The 22017-nt window shown below is 35.7% G+C and overlaps 1 protein-coding gene across 1 annotated transcript in view; it reads right to left on the bottom strand.

The window, feature by feature from the left end:
* The window catches only part of fam207a (family with sequence similarity 207 member A), a 121320-nt gene that overhangs the window by 35996 nt on the left and 63307 nt on the right, over positions 1 to 22017 (bottom strand). Inside the window, exon 5 of the mRNA XM_039755062.1 lies at positions 16226 to 16388. Within this exon, the coding sequence (XP_039610996.1) occupies positions 16226 to 16388 (163 nt within the window). The remainder of the gene's footprint in view (positions 1 to 16225; positions 16389 to 22017) is intronic.

Genomic DNA, 22017 nt, shown 5'->3' with positions numbered 1-22017 from the left:
ACAAAATCAGGCAGGTGCATAAATTTGGGCACCGTTGTCATTTTATTGATTCCAAAACTTTTAGAACTAATTATTGGAACTCAAATTGGCTTGGTAAGCTCAGTGACCCCTGACCTACATACACAGGTGAATCCTATAATGAGAAAGAGTATTTAAGGGGGTCAATTGTAAGTTTCCCTCCTCCTTTAATTTTCTGTGAAGAGTAGCAACATGGGGGTCACAAAACAACTCTCAAATAACCTGAAGACAAAGATTGTTCACCATCATGGTTTAGGGGAAGGATACAGAAAGCTGTCCCAGAGATTTAAGCTGTCTGTTTCCACAGTTAGGAACATATTGAGGAAATGGAAGACCACAGGCTCAGTTCAAGTTAAGGCTCGAAGTGGCAAACCAAGAAAGATTTCGGATAGACAGAAGCGACGAATGGTGAGAACAGTCAGAATCAACCCACAGACCAGCACCAAAGACCTACAACATCATCTTGCAGCAGATGGAGTCACTGTGCATCGTTCAACCATTCGGCACTTTACACAAGGAGATGCTGTATGCGAGAGTGATGCAGAGGAAGCCTTTTCTCCGCCCACAGCACAAACAGAGCCGCTTGAGGTATGCTCAAGCACATTTGGAAAAGCCAGCTTCATTTTGGAATAAGGTGCTGTGGACTGATGAAACTAAAATTGAGTTATTTGGGCATAACAAGGGGCGTTATGCATGGAGGAAAAAGAACACAGCATTCCAAGAGAAACACCTGCTACCTACAGTAAAATATGGTGGTGGTTCCATCATGCTGTGGGGCTGTGTGGCCAGTGCAGGGACTGGGAATCTTGTCAAAGTTGAGGGACGCATGGATTCCACTCAGTATCAGCAGATTCTGGAGACCAATGTCCAGGAATCAGTGACAAAGCTGAAGCTGCGCCGGGCTGGATCTTTCAACAAGACAACGACCCGAAACACTGCTCAAAATCCACTAAGGCATTCATGCAGAGGAACAAGTACAATGTTCTGGAATGGCCATCTCAGTCCCCAGACCTGAATATAATTGAAAATCTGTGGTGTGAGTTAAAGAGAGCTGTCCATGCTCGGAAGCCATCAAACCTGAATGAACTAGAGATGTTTTGTAAAGAGGAATGGTCGAAAATACCTTCAACCACAATCCAGACTCTCATTGGAACCTACAGGAAGGCTGTAATTTCTGCAAAAGGCGGATCTACTAAATATTGATTTCATTTCTTTTTTGTGGTGCCCAAATTTATGCACCTGCCTGATTTTGTTTGAACAATTATTGCACACTTTCTGTAAATCCAATAAACTTCATTTCACTTCTCAAATATCACTGTTTGTGTCTCCTATATGATATATTTAACTGGCATTTTTTATTGTAACAAACAACGATTTATACAGGAAAATAATGACTATTAACAAGGTTGCCCAAACTTTTGCATCCCACTGTGTGTATATATATATATATATATATATATATATATATATATATATATATATATACTAGCAAAATACCAGCTCAGCGGAGAAGTAGTATGTTAAAGAAGCAATGAAAAGAAAAGGAAACATTTTGAAAATAACGTAACCTGATTGTCAATGTAATTGTTTTGTCACTGTTGTGAGTGATGAGTGTTGTTGTCATATATATATATATATTTACACACACACACATAAACATATATATATATATATATATATACATATATACACACACACATATAAACATATATATACATATACATACATATCTACATATATACACACACAGCTATTTATCAGTATACGCTGTTTGTTAAAACAGTTGACTCCGCTCTTATACAATAACAAATCAAATCATTCAGTTGTCTTTGCTCATATGTCATTTTAGAGCTGGACTCCTGGCATCTTTTTGGCCACAGGTTCGTTTCTGTTTGCTGTGAGGTTCTGTGTTGTGGAGATTCTCAGGATGGATTGCAGGTGCTCATCAGTGAGGCGACTCCTGTGTGCTGTTTTGTTAGTCTTTATCACTGAGAAGAGCTTCTCACACAGATATGTGCTACCAAACATGCACAAGGTTCGAGCCGCATGTAGACGGACTTTTTTTGTTCATCAAAGTCACCAAAGCGCGTGCAAACTCAGTGCGCAGTGCGCTCAGTTTATCAGCAAAGTGCGATTTGGGAACACCGTAGTGACGACTTGGTTTAACAGTACTTGGCAACAGGGAAAGTGGGGCAAGGTGAACTGGTGCATTTGTGTCTCCCATAAAAGCAGCTTCACTTGAAATCACTTTGTGATTGTGCACGGGTTAAAACGTCCGCTGAAGTGTCAGATTCTTATTTAATTATGCTGTTTTCTGTATCTTCTGAATTGCATTCAGGTTACCCTGATGCAAGGCAGCTGAAGCGCTGCATTATGGGATCTGTAGTTTATTGTGTTACCAGCGCTTCATATACCCGGCTTTAATAACAATAATACAGTATATAAAATGATCTCGCGGGCGGATATAATTACACGCGGGCGGATGTGGCCCGTGCCCTTGAGTTTGACACATATGGACTAAATAGAACTTGAAAAGATATGTTTTTCAAATGTGATCGCAATTCAGATAGAGTTGACGCCAAGACTACAGCCTGCATGCCTCAATGAGTCATCCTCCCTCGCTCTTACTTTTTACCGCTCATCTAATGAATACACTGAGTATGGCTTTACAAAAACAATCATTGATGGCGAATAAAGTATCCATTATTCGAGTATGTAGAGCGGGATATATATATATATATATATATATATATATATATATATACCCAGTATCGCAGGAGAAGTAGTGTGTTAAAAAGGTAGAAAAGAAAAGGGAACATTTTAAAAATAACGTAACATGACTGTCAATATACAGTATTTGTTTTGTGAGTGTTACTGAGTGTTGCTGTCATCAAGGATTTGATTATCATTATTTCTTTCAATCAGGTTCGTATTTGTAGGATGTGTTGTGTTCAAGTTACATTCCGTGTTTGTCAATCGCTGTAAAGATGACAGGTTTCATTCATCGATTCGTTTCTTACTGCATCAATAAACAGCTCGTCTTCTTCTTTATCTGAGACCTGACACACTGCATGCACGGGTTTTTTTTACACTGTCTTCCTTTAGCGGGACATTGACTTTTTCCACCGTGTGCTTTGTTTCCGCAGTAGCTGGATTTATGAATATGCTTATCAGACGCTTCATATTTTTGCTGCCTTTTCAATTGTGTAATTCGGTTTTGTTCAGCGCTTTGGAACTGTTGCCTTTTATCTGTGCACTGCGTCAGTTCACGTGAGCGCTCGGTGTACATGCATCGAAGGTTCCCAGCTGTGCTGGTGCCATCTCGTGCTATGTCCGTGGCTGTATTTAATGTTACCTTAGTCCTGGCACTTAAAACTTTCTCTCGCAGTTTCGCTGAGTTTGTGTCAAACACCACCCTGACCATCTCATCTTCCTCTCCATAAGCACAGTCCTTCACCCGTGAATATTTACCCGTGGCAGTTTGCTATTGGATTGCCACTGACGGACGGCCTTATATGGGCAGGCACTAAATTACAAACGCCAGCGCAGCCTGTCTATGAACTTAATTTAAAGTGTAGGTTTACATCGTGCTTTGTTTCAGTAGCAGAACTCATGAATATGGTTGTATATGTCACTCGCCGCTTCTTATTATTTCGCTGCCTTCTCAATTATATAATGCATGTTTTCTTAAGCGCTTTTTTGAGCTCTTCCTGGTTTTCTATGTACTGCGTGATTACGTGGGAGGCGTGATGATGTCACACGAAACTCCGCCCCACGGCGTTGAAGCTCATCTCCATTACAGTAAATGGAGAAAAACTGCTTCCAGTTATGACCATTACGCGTAGAATTTCGATATAAAACCTGCCCAACTTTTGTAAGGAAGCTGTAAGGAATGAACCTGCCAAATTTCAGCCTTCCACCCACACGGGAAGTTGGAGAATTAGTGATGAGTCAGTGAGTGAGTGAGTGAGTGAGGGCTTTGCCTTTTATTAGTATATATATATATATATATATATGTGTGTGTGAATCTGTTATTTCAAGATGTAACAGATATTTACATTAGTAATTTCTTAAGTATCAATTTCAATCTAGAACATTAAAACTTGTGGGTGATTTCAAACTTTTAAATGCTAATGCATCTATAAATTTAAATTCCATTATCACCAATGCACAAAAGACTGCAGACCTCAAATGTGTATGCTTGTTCACTCACATTTGTTTTATCATTGTGCAGCATGACTATTCAATCTTATCATTTTTATAAAGGATGATTTTTTCTATGTTGTCAAAAATAAAGAAAATTTTCAGCTTTGACATTTTTATTATATTCCCTTGGAGCTGCTAGGAAACTTTCATTTTACACAACATACACTGAAATTTTCAAAGCCTCCTGGTAGAGCTGTGTAAAACAGATTAATGATTATTTTAAATACTTTTAACAGCAGCAACAACAAAATTACAAAATAGTATTGGTCAATAGGAATCACACAAGCTTCAAATGTTTTTAGCTTTATCTAAAAGAAAATATTTTGATGTGCAGTAACAATCAAGTGCTGCCTGCATTCATTCTATTTACCTTTTTTATTTTGCATAATGTATACTAATATTGTAAAGAGTTCAACAAGTAAAGAATAATATGAAAGGGCAACTGACAAACAACTGAACTCAAAACGATAAATCTCATTTACAATCTATAGTTATGAGCTCACTCTCAACCCAAAATATTCCCTTAGGTTTCACTGTAAACATCTAAAAAGAAAAACCACAAGTCATCTGCATCCCTGAGTCATTAAGTCACCTCTGAGCAAAATATTCTTAAGATGAGACAGTGCACTTTTACATAAATGTCACATTGACTTTGCATTGCATCCACAGGTATGAGTTTGCTAATGCTTGTGAAGTCACATCAATTTAATTTCCCTAAAACATTTTTTCCTGAGAATTCCAGCTCAAAGTATTTTATATATGATATATAATTACTTAAAAATTAAACCGTATCATAAAGTAACTGTTTTTCACATATAAGCGTGGAAAGAATTAGACATTAATGTACCTCTTTAAATACACAAGAAAGATGCATGCGTGCAATGTAAGAACATTAGAAACTTGCTTAATAAAATAATACAATTTTTTCCATAAATCCTGTGAAGCTATCTAAAAGTTAATTTGTCCCAGAATCACATCCACTTTTGAAAAGCTGTCAATGCTCCCAGTTCAACAAAATGTTGCTTTTATTCCTTGTGGAGCATTCTACTCTTATCTTCATTCTGTCTACAAATGAATTCCAGTTTGTTAAGTTACATTGGATGCAAATGACTCCCAAATTACTCTCTACACCAAACTATATCAAAGGATTTTTGAAACTCTCGGCAAATTCTGTTATGTTTTGCTTTTGTCAACTATCCACATTGCCTATTAAATAAAATAATTTCCCTGTTTTTTAGTATATTATTTTTATATAAGCAGTTTTCTGTTTTATTTCGGTTTATAGTTTCCATAATAATACACAGGACATAAGTAAACTTATTTGTCTATAACTACTGGGAACCATTGTGTGTTTCTTCTTGAGAACTGGTGGTGTCTTTGCAACCTTTCTGGTATCATGTACTTTCCAAATTTGAGACAATCACAGGAATATATGTTTGCTGAACAGTTACAAAAGAGTCAATTTTATTTTTCAATGTTAAACATTTAAACGCAGAGCTCATTTTTACTTCTCCGTAAAGCATTCCACCTGTGTTTTGATTTATAAATACCTGTACTTAAGTAAAGTATTTTAGTAAATTTCTGCTTATTTTTTTCTGTGTTTATCTCATGGGCTTTTTAAGTTGTCTTTTACTATCTTTTATTTGGAGAAGTACTGGAAAATGTTCACTGTACCACAAAAATATTTTTTCAGTACCTCTTGTGTTTTTCTAATTCTTATATGAAGTTTACAATAAAACTTTAGATGACAATTATTATGTTTTTTTATATTTCTGTAGAAGAATCATTGTATTTGTGGACAAAATATATTTCGAGTTAGGATCAGGAGATCCCCACATTGACAACACCTATTACTTAAAGTAAAATGTTTTATTTTCCTATTGTCCACTTTCTATTAGTATTCTGTACACAAGATGTCTTCTTTATGCAAATAATAAAGCTTTGTTGTTGTTTGCAATTGTGCCTAACCACACAGTGAACAGCTGGTTAAAGGATCAATCGCTTCTAAAAACCTTACTCTATCATTGTTAGAAAACAAAGTCTAAACAAGCAATACCCTGTGCTGGGTTTTGAGGTAACACTATTACTTTTAACTCACATATTTTTTTTTAATCTTTATACAAAAAGGAGTAAGCATTCCCTAATTACTAATGTTACCCACATTTTCATATAGTAGGACTGGGTCAATTTTTGTATACTACACAAGGACCAGTTTAAGTATTTGTGCATCATTTAAAAGACTAGGGCTGGGCATTGGCACTGATGTCCTGATTTGATTCACAATGCCCTGATTCAATTCGATATCAATTTTTTCTTGACTGAATTATGATAAACTGATATATTTGAAGTGGTGAATTTTTTAGAGATTACTTAGCCATGCATAGAGAACATTAATATAATGTGACAAATTTCAGTAATATTTTATCTGAAAGATGTCTACATAGTGACTTCATAACATATGCATAAGCATGGAATTACATTTAAGAAGAAATAGTTGATTAGTAAAGAACAGTTAAATATCAATATTTCAAAAATGTGGAACAAAATAGTACTGCTCTTTAAAAAAAAAAGAAAAAAAAATCCAACTTTTTCACAGCACTGCTCTCATTCAAAATTGACCATAATTTAACAGCACGTTAGAGTCCACACATATGGGGTGTTCCTTGTTTTAATACAATGAAATGGCATCTCCTAAATAAAACATCTATATGATCTTGTGAATAATATAAAATAATCAAATACTTCTTCTTAAATAATAAATGTTATTCAATAACTTATTTATGTGTTATGAATCTCCATTCAGACACCCTTTAACTAAGCCATTAGCCAAATGTATTCCCCTATTGGGCATTTAAAATAATCCTGAATTAGTCAAAATTAAAGATACAGTGTAAGACTTGCATCTTTCTATAAGTTACACATATCATCAGTTGCTCACTTGTAGCAGTCACATTACTCAGTCTTAAAAATGTGTCCTCACAGTTCCTCCTCAGAAAAAAAGGAAGCGTTTAAAACATGGATCTAGTGCTGATGCTTCTTGACAGCTGCGCTGGATGAATAGAACATAAAAGAAAAAGACCCGGACATTGTGAATGACAACTCTGCTAATATGATCTGTGTGGTACAGCTTATGATGCTACTTAACATCGGCTACTTTGTGCACATGCTCACTTTGGTATTGCAGGCTGCTCTGAAAATTCCAAATAATTGCCCACTTGCTTGACCAGGTTAGGTGCGTAGCAAACCTTAAGCACGTGGTTTACTGTACTGTTACAAGGAATAAAGAGAAGCAACAGTCATTGGACTTGCTAACACACAAACTTGTCATTGATGTGGTCACACGATGGATCAGCGCATTAGAAACGACAGAAAGGTTTTCTGAACAACATTCAGCTATCTCAGCAGCTCTGAATATTATGTAGGCAGCAAAGTTGATTCCAGTGTGACTGGCATGCAGCGCACTTGTCTGTAACACATCCTCCACAGTTGCCCCGTCGTTTCTAATGCAATGACATGTGATTTGTCATGTAGGAATCTGCTGCCCTGGATGTTCAGCTGCTGCAAATTTAGAGGCTGCTCTCTCCACTGACCTGAGAGATGTGGCAATGCTTTGCTTAAGATCTACATAAATTTGCTTTCTGGTTGATGTAGCATACTGCTGTTCAAAAACCAGTATCCTCTGTTGAAAGCCCTCATTTTAAACAACGGTGTAGGGTTTCATATCTTTACTGATAAAAACTGCTACAGATTGCTATTTTTTGGACATGAGGCAAATTAAATGGAGGGTTGGAACTACCCACCATCTGCAGTGGAGATTGTTTAGACTCTACTTGTTTGGATGTCAAATGAGATTATGTTTATTATTGACATTGGGATGAATGATTTCTGAAATTTGTTGTGTTACAGCAATAATTAACGTCTGGGTTGCACAGCTTACATATGGCTTCACTTTTGTCCTGTTGTTCTTTACCAATGCAATCCATAGGATTTCCACACATCTGGTTTAAGTTTCTAAGGTGATGATTTCAATTGAGGAGGACAAACCATTTTATGCAGTCCTACATACAGCCAGACCCTTCTCATTCAAAGCAAGGTAGTACAGTTTTTTTTTCTGTAGAAAGCCTTGACAGGTGCTTCCAGCATCTACTGGATCGGATGCCAGAAACAAAGATAAGCAATAATCTACATATACAGTAGTAATTGAGAAAGAAACCTTCTGATATCGAAATGTTTAAATGCAAAATTATGATTAATCATATAATCTATATTTTTTAGCAAGGCCTAGTAAAGATCTTTGAAAATCCAAAGTAACTGGCTTCCAGAATCATTTATTTTGATGGCTATAAGACTTTATTTTGCCTATAAAAAATGTACTTCCCGGTTTAGACCTTTCCATGTCTTATTGTTTTACAGCAGTAAATCACAGTGGATTTGACTAGGCTTTTTTACACTGATCATAAAGTCAAAGAGAAAACAAACCTCTAGAAAAAGAACTGAATTTATTACAATTATTAAACATAAAATAATTCATAGTCTAAGTAATCACAAAATCAAGTTAGTATTTAGTAGATGCACCATTGGCAGCCATTACAGCCTTCAGTTAATGTGGACAGGCCTTGTACACACAGATACTGCAATATTTCCCCATTCTTCTTTATCATTTTGTCTTTTTTAATAAAGTGCTCTAATCCTTAATATTTTTGAACAAGTTTAGAACTAGGCTACCTGATTGTTTTGACAATTTTAAAAAGTACATAATGCAGCATGGTGATAATCATATAAACACAACAATTTCTGGATTTTTTTAAATAAATAAATGAAGCAAAACTATTTCATGTGCTGTCTGGCATTTGTAAGATTTTCCTTTTACATTTTGTTTCAAGTTAAGATTTGAAATTTCACTTTACAGAAAATTGTTAGTTTCCTCAACATGTCAACTTTTGCTGGCCATTGATGAAATCTAAAACTGATCCTACAAGAAACACTTTTTGTATTTTTTACTTGCAAAATTCTGAATTCTGACAGCATTATATTAGTATGATCATTACATTTTTCTTATTAAGAATGCGTAGTACAACATTCAGACCTTTTAAAAGTTTTCATATATAGTAAAATCTGTATTTTTATTACTTACAAAGTTATTGTAAATGGGGTAGAAAATGTTCGAAGTATGCTGTTTGTGTAAGTAATCAGGCCCACATATTAACAAATGATTAAACCACCATGTGCTGCAACAACAACTTTAAGTCTTTTGCAATAGGTGTGGAATTATGCAAATGACAATAAATGCAAAATAACAATGATTATGCATTACTGCAAATAAATGTGCTGCTCACTGCGTATAACCTCTCACAAGGCAATGTGATTGTGAAAGGCTTCCCAACATGAAATAATTATTTATAATCAATTGGTCGATCACCTTAACTCCAATAATTTATTTGAGATCTACCAATCTGGCTTTAGGTGTTATCATGGTGTTGAAATGGCCCTCCTGAAAGTATTCAACGACATCTCTATTATCACTGACTCAGGTGACGCGGCAGTCCTTGTCCTCCTTGACCTGTCCGCTGCCTTTGACACTATTGACCATGAGATATTGCTGATGCGGCTTGAACATCTTGTTGGGCTTAAAGGGGCTGCTCTTAACTGGTTCAGGTCATATTTAACTGGTAGACACTTTTCAGTGACTTTAAATTCCTATTTTTCGTCTACTGCTCCTCTTAAATGTGGTGTTCCTTAGGGATCTATTTTGGGTCCTATTTTATTCTCTATATACCTTCATCCTATTGAAGCTATTTTTAGGAAATTTAACATTTCTATTCACTGCTATGCTGATGATACTCAGGTTTATATTCCTGTCTGTAACTCTGCAATAAATCAACTGCACAATTGTCTTTCTGAACTAAGATCCTGAATGGCTAATAATTTTCTTGATCTGAATCAAAATAAAACGGAGGTGCTTATAGTGGGTCCATCAGCTAAAGCACAAATTGGTCTTGGACTTCTTGGCTCTTTCTCTGTCTTTTGCAAACCTCAAGATTGCAATCTAGGTGTTATCTTTGACAGTAACCTCTCTTTTAAGAAACAAGTAAATTCTGTAGTCAAGAGTTGCTTTTTCTAGCTTTGTCTATTAGGTAAGATCAAGCCTTTTTTTATCTTCTAGGGATCTTGAGAAAGCTACTCATGCTTTTATTTTTTCTTGCCTCAATTACTGCAACTCGCTGTATTCTGGGATTAACAAATCCCTGATACACAGGTTACAGTTGGTCCAGAATGCTGCTGCTCGCTTTCTAGTTTGGGCAAGAAAGCATGACTCTGTTTTCCTATTTTAGCTTCTTTACACTGGCTGTCTGTCAGTTTTCGAATTGATTTTAAAATCTTGTTGCTAGTTTTTAAATCTTTACATGGGCTTGCTCCTGCCTATTTATCTGAATTGTGTGTTTTACAACAGTTTCCAGAGTGCTTAGATCTTCTGGTCAGTTGTTTCTTGTTGTCCCTTGTACCAAGTGTAAAACCAAGGGGGATAGGGCTTTTGCAGCGGCTGCTCCTCGCCTGTGGAACTCTTTACCTCTTCATATAAAGGAATCGTCTACAACTGAACTGTTCAAAACAAGATTAAAGACTCATTTCTATTCACTTGCATTCCGTGACCTTCAGTAATACTGATGGTTTCCTCATTGTGATTATGTAACATTACTTCTATTTATTATTTATTTTCATATATTTTATTTCTATTCATGTTATTTGTTTGTTTTCTTTTATTCTATTATTGTAAAGCACTTTGGCCACAGCATTCCTATGTTGTTTTAAATGTGCTATATAAATAAATTGACATTGACATTTAATATAAAAAGTGCTATGCATTTCTTCACCAACATCAATTCTAAGGAAAAAAAAAAAAAAAATTAAACATAACTGTCGGTGGTACAGTGGCACAGTGGTAGCGATGCTGCCTGCCAGCAAGGGTACTGTGGTCCACATCCTGGGTCCTTCCTGCAAGAGGTTTGCATATTCTTTCCTTATCTGATTGGGTCTCCTCCCACAGTCCAGCGACTTGCAAGCTAGGTAGACTGATGATGCTAAATTGGCCATAGTGTGCCTTTGTGTTCACTCTGCAACAGTGTTGTTCCTGCCTTGCATCCTATGCTTGCTGAGGTTTGGCTCTGGTCCCCTGTGACCCTGCTCAAGATTATGTAGGGCTTATAAAATATTATGGTATGGAACATACCTCAAAGTATGTTTAACTACAAGGGGCAAGAAAAAGTATGTGAACTTACTGGAAATAACCGCATTTATGTATACATTTGTCCTAAAATATGGTCTGGTCTTCATCTAAGTCACAATAATGAACAAACACAATCTGTTTTAAGTAATGACACACTTATTATTGTATTACTATTGTACATATTCAAAGCATTATTCAAACATTCACAGGTCTAGGTTGGAAAAAGGATGAAGACTTCAACAAAAACTAATTTGAGTCAGTTTTTAGCAATCAATGAAACAAGAATGGACAAGTTTGAGATACTCTGAAGTTTAAAAAAAACAAAACATTTTGAGTTGGCTATTTACAAGAAACATCTGCTGATGTGAACAGAGCTTCGCAAAAAAGAGATCTTAGAAGATCTACCATCATTAATTGTTGACTTGCATAAGGCTGGAAAGGGTTTCGAAGTAATTCAGAGTTTAGATATTCATTAGTCCACAGTTAGACTAACTGCATATAAATGAAGATGATTTAGTACTGTAGCTGCTCTCCCTAGAAGTGGGTGCCCAGACAAGATGACTTAAAAAGGCACAATGAAGAATGCTGAATGAGGTGAAAAAAGAACCCTTAAGTAGCATCGAAAGACTTGAAGGAAATCATTAGAACAGGATAACATCTCTGTTCATGTGTCTACCATACAGAAAACCTAGCATGACACCAAGCAGGAAGTCACTGCTCTCCAAAAAGCACATTACTATATGTATGACATTTTCTAAGGACTATCCTGACACACAACAATGCCAATGATAAATTGTTTTGTGAATCAATTAAATTAAAGCTGAATTGTTCAGGACCAGTACATATGGCATAAAAAGGCCACCACATTGTAACATTATATCATTATCTCAATGGTGAAGTATGATGATGGTACATTGATGATATGGGCTACTTTGCTATTTCAGGGTGTGCATAACTTATGAACTTTGAAGGAAGAATAAATTCCCAAGTTTATTAAAATATCCTGTAGCCTGAGGTTGGGTGATGCAGCAGGACAATGACCATAAGCATTGAAGTAAACCTACTACAGAATGGCTACAGAAAAAATAATCCACCCTTTGTAGTGGCCCAGTCAGAGCCCAGACGCTAAAGCAATTGAAAAACCATAGAATGACTTCAACTGAAGTAGTTCTATAACAACAAATTGTCCGAAATTCTCCTGAACATTTTGCAGGTCTGATCTGCAGCTACTAGAAGCACTTGATGAGGGTCACTGCTGCTAAAGGAGGTTAGACCATTAATTAAATCCAAGGGTTCACTTACTTGTTCCAAAGCACAATGTGAATGTTTAATGGGTGTGTTCAATAAACATGTGAAATACATATGTGCTATTAGCATAAGAATATTTTGCTTTTGTATACTTCTGATTTAGATTAAGATCAGATCATATTGTATGGACAGTTAATGCAGAAAACCTGGTACTTCCAAAGAGTACGTGTGCTTTTTCTTGACCTTTTATTTCTTGCCTCTATGTAAAAATGAAAAAAAAAAATTCTGACTCAAGAAATATTTTGCCATCTATGTACTGTGATTTGATAATATTATTTAACTACATTATTGAAAACATGAAAGGGATTTCTACTTGTAGGCAGAAGCCTAGCAAATAGCACTACTTGATTTAATTTCCACTTTTAAACATACCTGAAAGAAAGTTAGATGGTTAGGCAGTTTTGCCCCAAATTTTCAGTTTCACCCAAAGAAATAAAAAGAAAATCAGGGATCATACAAAATCAAAAGATACATTTTTAAAATTAAAAAAAAAAAAAAAAATTAATTAAGAAAGCCTGCTACGAGTTTCTGAATTGTCACAACAAATATGAAAAGGGAATGTTTTATTGACAGTAACGTATTTGAATTTTTTTCTAGTATAGGCAAAATATGTTTAGCACTTGGTTTAATAAAATGTAACAAGAAAATATTTTGTAAAAATAAGCAGAAAACTAACTACTACAGCTCATGTTATGACTGGGCTTTATAAAACAAATGAGTACTATAAACAATGACACAGAGACAACATTTCAGTAAATGCAAAATTTATAGAACACCTTCCAAGAATATTTTCTGAGCCTCTGGACTTGATAGGAGGTAAAAAACACTTCTGGGAGCAGTCCAGCATGCATCAGCTCACCGCTTCACAGAAAGCCTTCCAGAACTTGTCTGCAATAAGCACTGAGATTCAGCAGCCGCTGAAAATCAAAATAAGGGCTTGCTTTCATGTAATTTAGACTGATGAGCTAATTACAGAGGAAATGTGGACTTACAATGGTATACAATAATAAGACTTTTCAGGCCATTCAAATAAAAGATTTTCCAAGTTACTATGTTATATTTCTAAATTATAGCTAATCTTTGAGAAAGAGGAAGATGTTTTAATGTTCCATTTACTCATTTGATCACTGTATTACAATAGTGAGTCACACCTAGTTGCTATTTGTTGAGAAAATATTTCGACAAGGACATCAGTGTTCTTATTACTTCTGCAACAATGAAGAGCACAACAGTATTAATACAGAAAGTTCACCTCTGAAAATCTTGGAGGATTTATTGAGCTTCCAGAACATATCTAAGTTTAGCCTTTTTCAACAGGAATAATTATCTAGAATTTAATGAAAATACCAAGAAAGCTATAATCTGCAGACAATAACATACCAAACTAAATCTTCAAGATATTCAAGCTTAACAAGTTCAACACAGAGTAAGCAGTGGTAGACCCAAAAAGCTACCTACATTCGATGAATACTTCAAATATAGCAAATGGTAAAGTCATCCAGAACCAAAGTACACTCTTAGACCAATAAAAGTCACCTAAAACAATTATATCTGAAGCAAGAGCTGGTGGCAGAGAACATTATTGGTGTTCACAGAGATATCAGTTTGTCAAAAGAATAGTTTTTGCACAATATCGGTAATACATACACGCATACATACAATAAAGTAAAAATTATAATATACAACAAACTGTAGAATCAACTTATATGTTCCCTTTACAAAGTCTGGAGACTAGCCCAACTACAGACAGACACAGGACACACAGAAATCCCAAAAAACACACACATTTAATTTTCTCCTTTGTTTTTACAGGACCACACAATGCACAAATCCCCAATAATGCTCACAGTCCTTCTTTTTCTTCCTTCTTCTACTCTTCTCTGCCACCTCCACTCCTCTCCCGTAAGCTCTGTCCTCTACCTCCTGACTCCGGCTCCTCAAGTGGAGTGATGCAGCCCCTCTTTTATAGTTCACATGTGCCCCAGGTGCTCCCTGATGACATTCCTTGCAGCACTTCCTGGTGTGGCGGAAGTGCTGCATGGGCACCTGGAAGCACTCCAGGTGTACCTGGTTCCTGTTCCAGCAGCACTTCCTGGTGTGGTGGAAGTGCAGCAGCCCATGGCTCTGTAACCATCTGGGCGCACTGCTGCAATATCCAGTCTCAGTCTTGCCACAATGCCTCAGTTATTTTTACTTTGATATTTTTTAGCTTTGCTTTATTTTATGATATTCTGTTGTGTGTTGGGTTTTCTATATGCATATGCCCATATGTTTACAGCTGCCATCAAATGCATATCTGAACGATACAACCTCTGCTTAGCGTTGGACTTGTTGATTAGCAGTACAAACCAGCAGCGATTGAGTTGTTTACGATAAAGTTTTGCTGGCTCTAGTCTGTTGTATATGTACTCTCAGAAATAGTTACTACAAATTGAAAATACTGTGAGTTTTATTTGTAGTATAATGACATTTCACATCACCATTCGAAATGGTCCGATGCCCCCAATAGATCTTTTCAGGAATGGACCTTCAAGTGAAGCAGTTTTATTCTACTTTAAAATCGCAAAACAGGGTACATTTCTATAATTGCAAATTATACTACATATTTAAGCCAAAAGTGTTCCCAATCTTTCTTACTGCTGATGCTTTTGGAATTTTATTAGAGCACTTTATCACATACATTTAATTAAACTAATGTGAATTTTGATTTATAGTTTGCTCCTGACATTGGGCTCTTCCACCCATTCATGGATTCAAACACAGTCTCCTGGTGCTATGAGGAAGTAACACTAACCTCTGAAACACTGTGACATTCAAAATAAAACAATTCTCAGCAATAATCTATTGGTGATATAATACGGAAAACAACTAAAATAATTCATTTCAGTGCTTACTGTAAAGTTTCAATAAATTTTAGTCCAAACATTGAAATAATAATAATAAAAAAATTGGAGCCATGCCAATAAAAGAAAAACATGTAAGCCTAAAAGGATGGAAAACATAAACCCTAAGTATTCTAATTTTATTTTTCCCATTCTTCAGTTAAACAGGTGCCAAAAATATTTAGCATGTGTTCCAGGATAAATAACCCTTTACTGTTTATGTGTGATAAGGAATATAATTTGTCAATTACATAAATGTGTAGCTAATCTCAGTAACAATGGTATCTTATCATCTGAAAATGACAAGCCAGCTAAGAAGACACACAAACACATTGGGTCAATTTAGTTTTATGGCATAAATCGACTTGGTATTGAGTTTTGAAATTATGGGAGCATTACATTGCGAGTATAGGGAACTACAGAAGGCATCTAATGCCTAGGTTAAAAAAACAGAAACTGCCAGTACCCTAAATAAAAATAGTCATATACTTGTATTTACTAAAACAGTGAAATGGAAAAAGTAGCAATTATAAAAAGAGTATTTTGGATACTAATGCAAAGTAACGAAACCTCTCCAAATACTTGCATTTTTCTTATTTTCTGGAGGGAATGTTGTCTGCTACTTGTAATCAGTTGAGACAGCTCTGGCAAAGCATCAGCTAGTGGCTGCATATCACCTACGACTGGGGTTTTTTTCCTCTTAGCTTCTTCTTTCTGCTTTTGAGTGGCAAGTTTGATATTGTTTATCTCTGAAAAGAAGAAAAATACTGATGAGACTTATGCAATCCATTTCATATCAATCATAATTGTAATACAATAATCCCATAGAACAACATGTTAATTAATGACCACTTGCTATTTTACATGGTGCCTTGATAGAGTTGTGTTTCTAGAGCATAGATGATTCTGTTTATACTCATTATTTTGTATCGTCATACTGAAGCCAATTCACAAATAGAAACTATGTTACCTCATGTTAAAAACTGTTAGTTGAAGATTAAGATGTTTAATTAGGATTTGTTCATAAATACATCTGGGTGTCATCAGAAAAAAAAAAAAAAACTACATTTCTGAATTTTAAGTGATACTATATTTAAGGCAGACAGGAATGACAGAATAATGACCCCAGATTTCTGCACATACTATGAATGCTATAAAACAACCAAGAACAGTTCCTAACAGTTACTCTGTTTATATCTAACAATTTTGTACCATATCCTATATTGAAAGAATTAGAATACAATTTCAGTGGGTTTGGTGGTTTCCTTCCACATCAAACATATGGACAGATTAGGTGAACTGGTGACTCTAAATTTAATATAAGAATGTAACATATCTGTTCATTATTTATTTATTAACAGTGCCCCCAGAAAGTATTCACAGCCTATCACTTTTTGCACATTTTGTTATGTTACAGCCTTATTGATTAAATTCCATTTTTTCCCTCAGAATTCTACACACAACACCCCATAATGACAACATGGAAAAAGTTTACTTAAGGTTTTTGCAAATTTGTTAAAAATAAAAAAACTGAGAAATCACATGTACATAAGTATTCACAGCCTTTGCCATGAAGCTCAAAATTGAGCTCAGGTGCATCCTGTTTCCCCTGAGCATCCTTGAGATGTTTCTGCAGCTTAATTGGAGTCCACCTCTAGTAAATTCAGCTGATTGGACATGATTTGGAAAGGCACACACCTGCCTATATAAGGTCCCACAGTTGACAGTTCATGTCAGAGCACAAACCAAGCATGAAGTCAAAGGAATTGTCTGTAGACCTCCGAGACAGGATTGTCTCGAGACACAAATCTGGGGAAGGTTACAGAAAAATTTCTGCTGCTTTAAAGGTCCCAATGACCACAGTGGCCTCCATCATCCGTAAGTGGAAGAAGTTTAAAACCACCAGGACTCTTCCTACAGCTGGCCGGCCATCTAAACTGAGCGATCGGGGAAGAAGGGCCTTAGGCAGGGAGGTGACCAAGAACCCGATGGTCACTCTGTCAGAGCTCCAGAGGTCCTCTGTGGAGAGAGGAGAACCTTCCAGAAGGACAACCATCTCAGTAGCAATCCACCAATCAGGCCTGTATGGTAGAGTGGCCAGACGGAAGCCACTCCTTAGTAAAAGGCACATGGCAGCCCACCTGGAGATTGCCAAAAGGCACCTGAAGGATTCTCAGACCATGAGAAACAAAATTCTCTCATCTGATGAGACAAAGATTGAACTCTTTGGTGTGAATGCCAGGTGTCACGTTTGGAGAAAACCAGGCACCGCTCATCACCAGGCCAATACCATCCCTACAGTGAAGCATGATGGTGGCAGCATCATGCTATGGGGATGTTTTTCAGCGGCAGGAACTGGGAGACTAGTCAGGATAAAGGGAAAGATGACTGCAGCAATGTACAGAGACATCCTGGATGAAAACCTGCTCCAGAGCGCTCTTGACCTCAGACTGCGGCGACAGTTCATCTTTCAGCAGGACAACGACCCTAAGCACACAGCCAAGATATCAAAGGAGTGGTTTCAGGACAACTTTGTGAATGTCCTTGAGTGGCCCAGCCAGAGCCCAGACTTGAATCCAATTGAACATCTCTGGAGAGATCTTAAAATGGCTGTGCACCGATGCTTCCCATCCAACCTGATGGAGCTTGAGAGGTGCCGCAAAGAGGAATGGGCAAACCTGGCCAAGGATAGGTGTGCCAAGCTTTTGGCATCATATTCAAAAAGACTTGAGGCTGTAATTGCTGCCAAAGGTGCATCGACAAAGTATTAAGCAAAGGCTAAGAATACTTATGCACATGTGATTTCTCAGTTTTTTTTATTTTTAATAAATTTTCAAAACTCTCAAGTAAACTTTTTTCACGTTGTCATTATGGGCTGTTGTGTGTAGAATTCTGAGGAAAAAAATGAATTTAATCCATTTTGGAATAAGGTTGTAATTTAACAAAATGTGGAAAAAGTGATGTGCTGTGAATACTTTCCGGATTCACTGTATGTCTATTGGAGACCATTTAGTCCATCAAGCTCTTTTTTTAGCTAATAGATAAGATGTCTTAATATCTCATCCAGATATTTCCTAAAGGTTGTCAAGGTTTCTGCTTCAACTACATGTCACAGTACTGTACTTTGTTTCTGATTCCCACAACTCTTTGCACAAAGAAGTGCAAGTGCTCCTGACTTCAGTTTTAAATGCACTTTCCCTAAATTTCCACTTGTGTCCTTGAGAACATGATTCACCCATAATCAGAAAGAATTCTGCTGGATCTTTTTTTTTTTTTATCAATGAGTTTTGAAGACCTGGATTAGGTCCCCACACAGTTTCTCTTTGAGTCTAAACAGTTTTTTAATTCTCTGAGTCTGTCAGAATACCACATGTCCTTAAGTCCTGGGATGCACCCGGTTGTTCTCTTCTGCACTGCTTCAAGTGTTGCTATGTTTTTTTGTAGCTTGGTGACTAGAACAACACTCGAGATGTGGTTTCACTAATGCATTATATGTTTTAAGCAGAATGTACTTTGATTTACAGTATATTCAACATTTTTTTTACAATATGCCTACAATACTTACAAATATTTGCTTTTTAATATTGGTTAGATGATGAAAATATTTTGTCAATATAAACCCTTAAATTATATTCAGAGGGTGCTTCCTGTGGGAGAATGCCTTCCAACTAGTATTTAAAATTGATTTTTCTGTTACTCACATGTAGCACTTTGCACTTTTCTATATTAAAGTTTTCGCTATGTTCTGAAGCTTGTCCAAGTCTTTTTGCCGCCTCTTTAGTGTCTGTCACTTCTTTAATTTTATTTTAATCTGCAAATTTCTAACTATACTAGAATCAATGTGATTAATACAAATCAGAAAAAGGAATGGTCCAAGAACAGACCTCCACTGATGACCTCACTCCAAATGCAGATTACTTCTCCTTTCTTTACTCTTTGTCTCCTGTCAGTTAACCAACTTGAGATTCAGCTTTATAGGTTACTTCTGATGCCCAGTTTTCTAGTTTCAAAAATAAGTTTTGGTGTGGGATTGTTTTAAAGGCTTTTTGAAAGTGTAAGTAAAGTACGTCATACACCTTGTTTTTGTCAACTACTCCAGTTGCTTGTTCATAAAAATCTAAATGATTCATTTGGCAGAAACTCACACTGGCTGTTATTTAGTATACTTTTTTTTCAAATATGTAATTTTCCAACTTATTTCTTTTAATAGTTTCCATAATTATGCAAGACAGAGACGTAAGACTTATTTGTTTGCAATTACCAGGATCCATTTTGCCCTCTTCTTGAAGTCTGGAATCACATTTGCAATTTTCAAGCACTCTGGTACTTAATTTCCAAAAGTCTGCCTACATATTCCTAATAAAGAAGGTTTATAAATTATGTCTTTTCTTTCTTAAAATACAATTGGTAAAATCCCATAAGGTCCAAAGGTTTTATTAGTCTTCAACATATTGAAGGCTTGAAATATGTGTGACTGTTTTATTTTTAAATCTAGGAACTTGTTTGTTTTAACCTCTGCATGGGGCACTCCATTTGCTTATTCCTTTACAACTAATTGGGTGAAATATTTACTCTATTAATTTTCCATTTCCTTTTCAATGATTTCTCAGTTTGTGTCCCTGAGGTTTCTTAAATTCACTTTTATTTTAATTTTACTAGAGTAGTACTCAAAAAATTACAATTGTTTGTTTTGGCTTCACTACCAATATTTTTTGTGGTTTCTATTTTGACCCATTGTATGCTTTTCATCCCTTGCTGCAGTATCCAGTATTCCTCGGATTCAGAATTATTTAGGTGTCGTTTATTTTTCTTAAACAAACTTTTCAGTTTTACTTTTTTCACAATGTCCTTGTTTATACATTTTACACGTTTATACAATTTCTTAGTTATTTTGTTTTGTTGGTGTTAGGAATAAACTTATTTTGAGCCAGAATGTTTCTCAAACGACACCAATTACAGCCTGCTTTTCTCAAATTATAACTGTTCATTTTGGTATACGGCTGTGCAATGACGCTTCCCATCCAACCTGATGGAGCATTTGTGTGTTTTCAAAGATAATCTCAAATTTTACCATGTTCTGATTATCATTGCTTAAAATATCAATGTCTATTTTTTTATTATTGTCTTTATTGATCAAAAAGATGAGATCTAGCCAGACAATATCACGTGCTGAGCTTGAAAGTGGGTGAGAAAATAGGTATTTTCCATTACCACCATTTTAGATTCCGCTTTTGTATTTGTGATAGGGGCTTCCCAATCAGGGTTTGGAAATTTAAAATCATCCATTATCGCTATGTCCTCTATATTGCACTTCTGTCTTATTTGATTAAATAATATGCTATTGCCTAAAATATCTAATCTGTCAGCCTGTAGCAAACTCCAATAATCAAATCTTTGGTTTTCTTCCTTACTAGCTTAGCCCACAATGGTTAGGCCAAGTTCCTTTCTTCCATTTTGAAATAATGGGCCTGAATATTTTTCACATATGGCGCCACACCTCCTCCTTTTCTTCCTTGTCTATCCCTGGTGAAGCATGTATAGCCACTAATATTACATTCTTCTCCATTACTCAAATTTAGCAATGACTCTGTGATTCCTACAATATCATAGATCCAAATTAGTACTGTTGCCTCTACTCTGTGCATTTTTTTTCCAAATGCTTTTCACATTAAGTACACATTTTAAACGAGGAAAGCAACTTATTGTGTTTTAATTTGCTAAATGAGTGTGTATGCTCTATCAAATGTTGGTTTCTGACGAATAAATAATAATACATTTTCTTGATATAAGTAGGTTTTAGAAATGGGTCACAGAATGTATTTACTTAAAATATGAATTAAGGCAATTTTTGTGACATGACAAAAGAAGAGACTGACTTTTTCATTAAATATGTGCTTAAAATTATAAAAAAAAAAACTTGCAGGATTATCTTCTTCTAAAAAAATGTTTGCAAAAAATGTTACTAGTCTATCATTTTTTAGGACTTTCAGTTCATTAATAAGCAGTCAATGATGGCAAGTTTGGAATTACTGCAATCTAATTTAATAATGATGCTTTAACTAAATTCAGCAAGAGCTGCGAAACAGCTTCAACTGAGTCTTTCAGAACGGTAGAAGTCTAATGAATGGATGAGCCTCTTAATTTGGAATAGTAGTCAGAATAGGCCTTGATGAGAGCTTTCTATACTGTTTAATACTTACAAGGTCATGTAGATCTGGTCAATATGCAGTTTTTTTTTCTCCATTTACACTTTAATTTTGTAATTTAAGGTGGCACACCTAAATACCATTACATCACATTCATTTCAAAGGAGTATAATGAATATGCAAATGCAGAACTTTGAAGAAAAAAAAAACAAAAACAAAACATAATGCATAC

This window comes from Polypterus senegalus, chromosome 6 (assembly GCF_016835505.1).
Source record: "Polypterus senegalus isolate Bchr_013 chromosome 6, ASM1683550v1, whole genome shotgun sequence".
In the NCBI taxonomy this organism is placed as follows: domain Eukaryota; kingdom Metazoa; phylum Chordata; class Cladistia; order Polypteriformes; family Polypteridae; genus Polypterus; species Polypterus senegalus.
This window is presented reverse-complemented; position numbering and strand designations above follow the sequence as displayed.